At 54.6% G+C, this 1,933-nt stretch overlaps 1 protein-coding gene across 1 annotated transcript in view; it reads left to right on the plus strand.

Annotated features, from left to right (window-relative positions):
* The first annotated feature begins 306 nt into the window (after positions 1–306).
* ARL8B (ADP-ribosylation factor-like 8B) overlaps positions 307–1,933 on the plus strand; it is an 84,039-nt gene continuing 82,412 nt past the window's right edge. The window contains exon 1 of the mRNA XM_012647051.1: positions 307–667. Coding sequence (XP_012502505.1) covers positions 545–667 — 123 coding nt within the window. The 5' untranslated portion in view covers positions 307–544. The remainder of the gene's footprint in view (positions 668–1,933) is intronic.

The raw sequence follows: 1,933 nt of genomic DNA on the forward strand, positions 1-1,933 counted from the left end.
CCTACTGATAAATACTTATTGCTTCCCATCTTTTGTAGGGCAGAAACTTTTATTGCATGCGAAATGCCCCAGTCTTGAAGTCTTCCTGCACAAAGCAGATTGCAAATGAACAATTATATTAATAGAAAAAAGAAAGAAAGCGTGAATGAACGAGTGAACGATTGGGTGAATGAATGACGACTGAAACCACGATGAAAGAGCGGAGAAGGAATGATAGGAAGCCAAAGGCAGCCCGCCGGTACGCTGTGCTGCGGATCGGCCCCACCAGGTGGCGCTGCAAGCGGCGGGCGCGCCTGGTCGGGCGAGCCACGCCGCTCTTGCCGTGGGCGCCGGCGGCGGCTCGGGGACGGGCGTGGGGGTAGGGCGAGTCATATGACCCGTTCGGCTTCCTGGCTCTGGCCGCTGCCGCCCGCCCGTGTCAGCCCGTGTCGTGCCGGGGCCCCGAGGAGCCGTTGGGGGGTCAGGGCCGAGGCCCGCTTGTGTGGAAGTCGTCGACGCCGCCGCTCGCCCGCCCTCCCGTCGGTCCTCCCTCCCGGCCGCCATCATGCTGGCGCTCATCTCCCGCCTGCTCGACTGGTTTCGTTCGCTCTTCTGGAAGGAGGAGATGGAGCTGACGCTCGTGGGGCTGCAGTACTCGGGCAAGACCACCTTCGTCAATGTCATCGCGGTGAGCCCCCTCCCACTGACTCGCCCGCGGCTTCGTAGCCGGCGAGTCCGGCCCGGCGACTCCCCAAAGGCCTGCGTTGCTGCTCCCCTCAGCGCGAGGGGACTTGTGGGGAGCGGGGAGGCTGCGAATCTGGGCCTGTCACCTCCCCAAGGGCCAGGATTTGGAATTTCCCGCGTGTTGGCGGCGGAGGGTGTAGCACCGAGAGTGGCACTGGAAGGGTTAATTCTATTTAGCCATCTTCGAAGGGCTGTGTCCTCAATGCGGCGGGGGCTTGGAAAGGGTTAAATTGAGCTTGTCATGTTTTCACAGCGCTTGGGGATTGGGGTTTCCCTTGGGTTCGTTGAGAGGGGGCGGCCGAAGGGTTAAGTCCGGTCTGTCACTTTCCCGAAGGGTGGGGTTTGGCGAACCCGTCAGTCCTGTGAGAAAGCATAAGAATTAAGAGCCTCTCTCAAGTTGCCACTCGGGAGGAAGAGCCCCGTTGTGACAGTGGCAGACCAGTGTGGGCGCTTTCCTGAATTCTGTGGGCAGTTTGTCCCGTCTAATTCAATTACTCGTTTTCACCCGTCCCCCGAGGGGCGGAGATCTAGCTGCTTGCTGAGTTCTAGCTAGTCCCTAGTAGACGATGGTGTTAAGCCAAGGAGTAAAGGGTTTCTGCTTTACCAGAGCTAATTGTCTTAAGCGTGTAGGTAGATAGATCTGCAGCCAGTAAAGCTAACTACCCTAAGAAGAAGGGATTGGTTTTTAGATGGTGTTTCTCACTTGAAGAGAAGGGAAGGGGCCGGCAGTAACACAGCTTTTATCAGGCTCGGGAAAGGGTGTCTGGGATGGAAGTTTGGCTCTGACGACTTATAAACAATGTGGTGTTTATTCAGCACTGATTGAGTAGAAGGATGATTATTCAGTTGTGCTTGTTTGGTTGGTAGGGGAAGAAATAATGAAAGATTTCTCCGAAATCTTTATTTAGAGGCCAAGAGTCGCTGTGACTCAGTCTTAGCTGATAGGGGCTTGTACATGCCAGGGACCTTTAGAACTGTTCTGCAGAGAGATGACAGCAGTTCGTCCACCTTTTAGATGATTGTCGGAATCCTTTAACAGGAGACTAGCTGACGGACTGGTTTGGTTGCAGGAATGACTCAAACACGGCTCCCTTGTTGGAGAAAATAGGTAACTTGTGACTCTTAGTCCTTGCAATAATAGAGCAACAGGAGTGAGTAAGACTTGGAGAGAAGATTAGCAGAAACCCAAACTTCCTTAGAAGAATGTTGC

This window comes from Propithecus coquereli, unplaced genomic scaffold (assembly GCF_000956105.1).
Source record: "Propithecus coquereli isolate 6110/MARCELLA unplaced genomic scaffold, Pcoq_1.0 Scaffold107, whole genome shotgun sequence".
Lineage (NCBI taxonomy): Eukaryota > Metazoa > Chordata > Mammalia > Primates > Indriidae > Propithecus > Propithecus coquereli.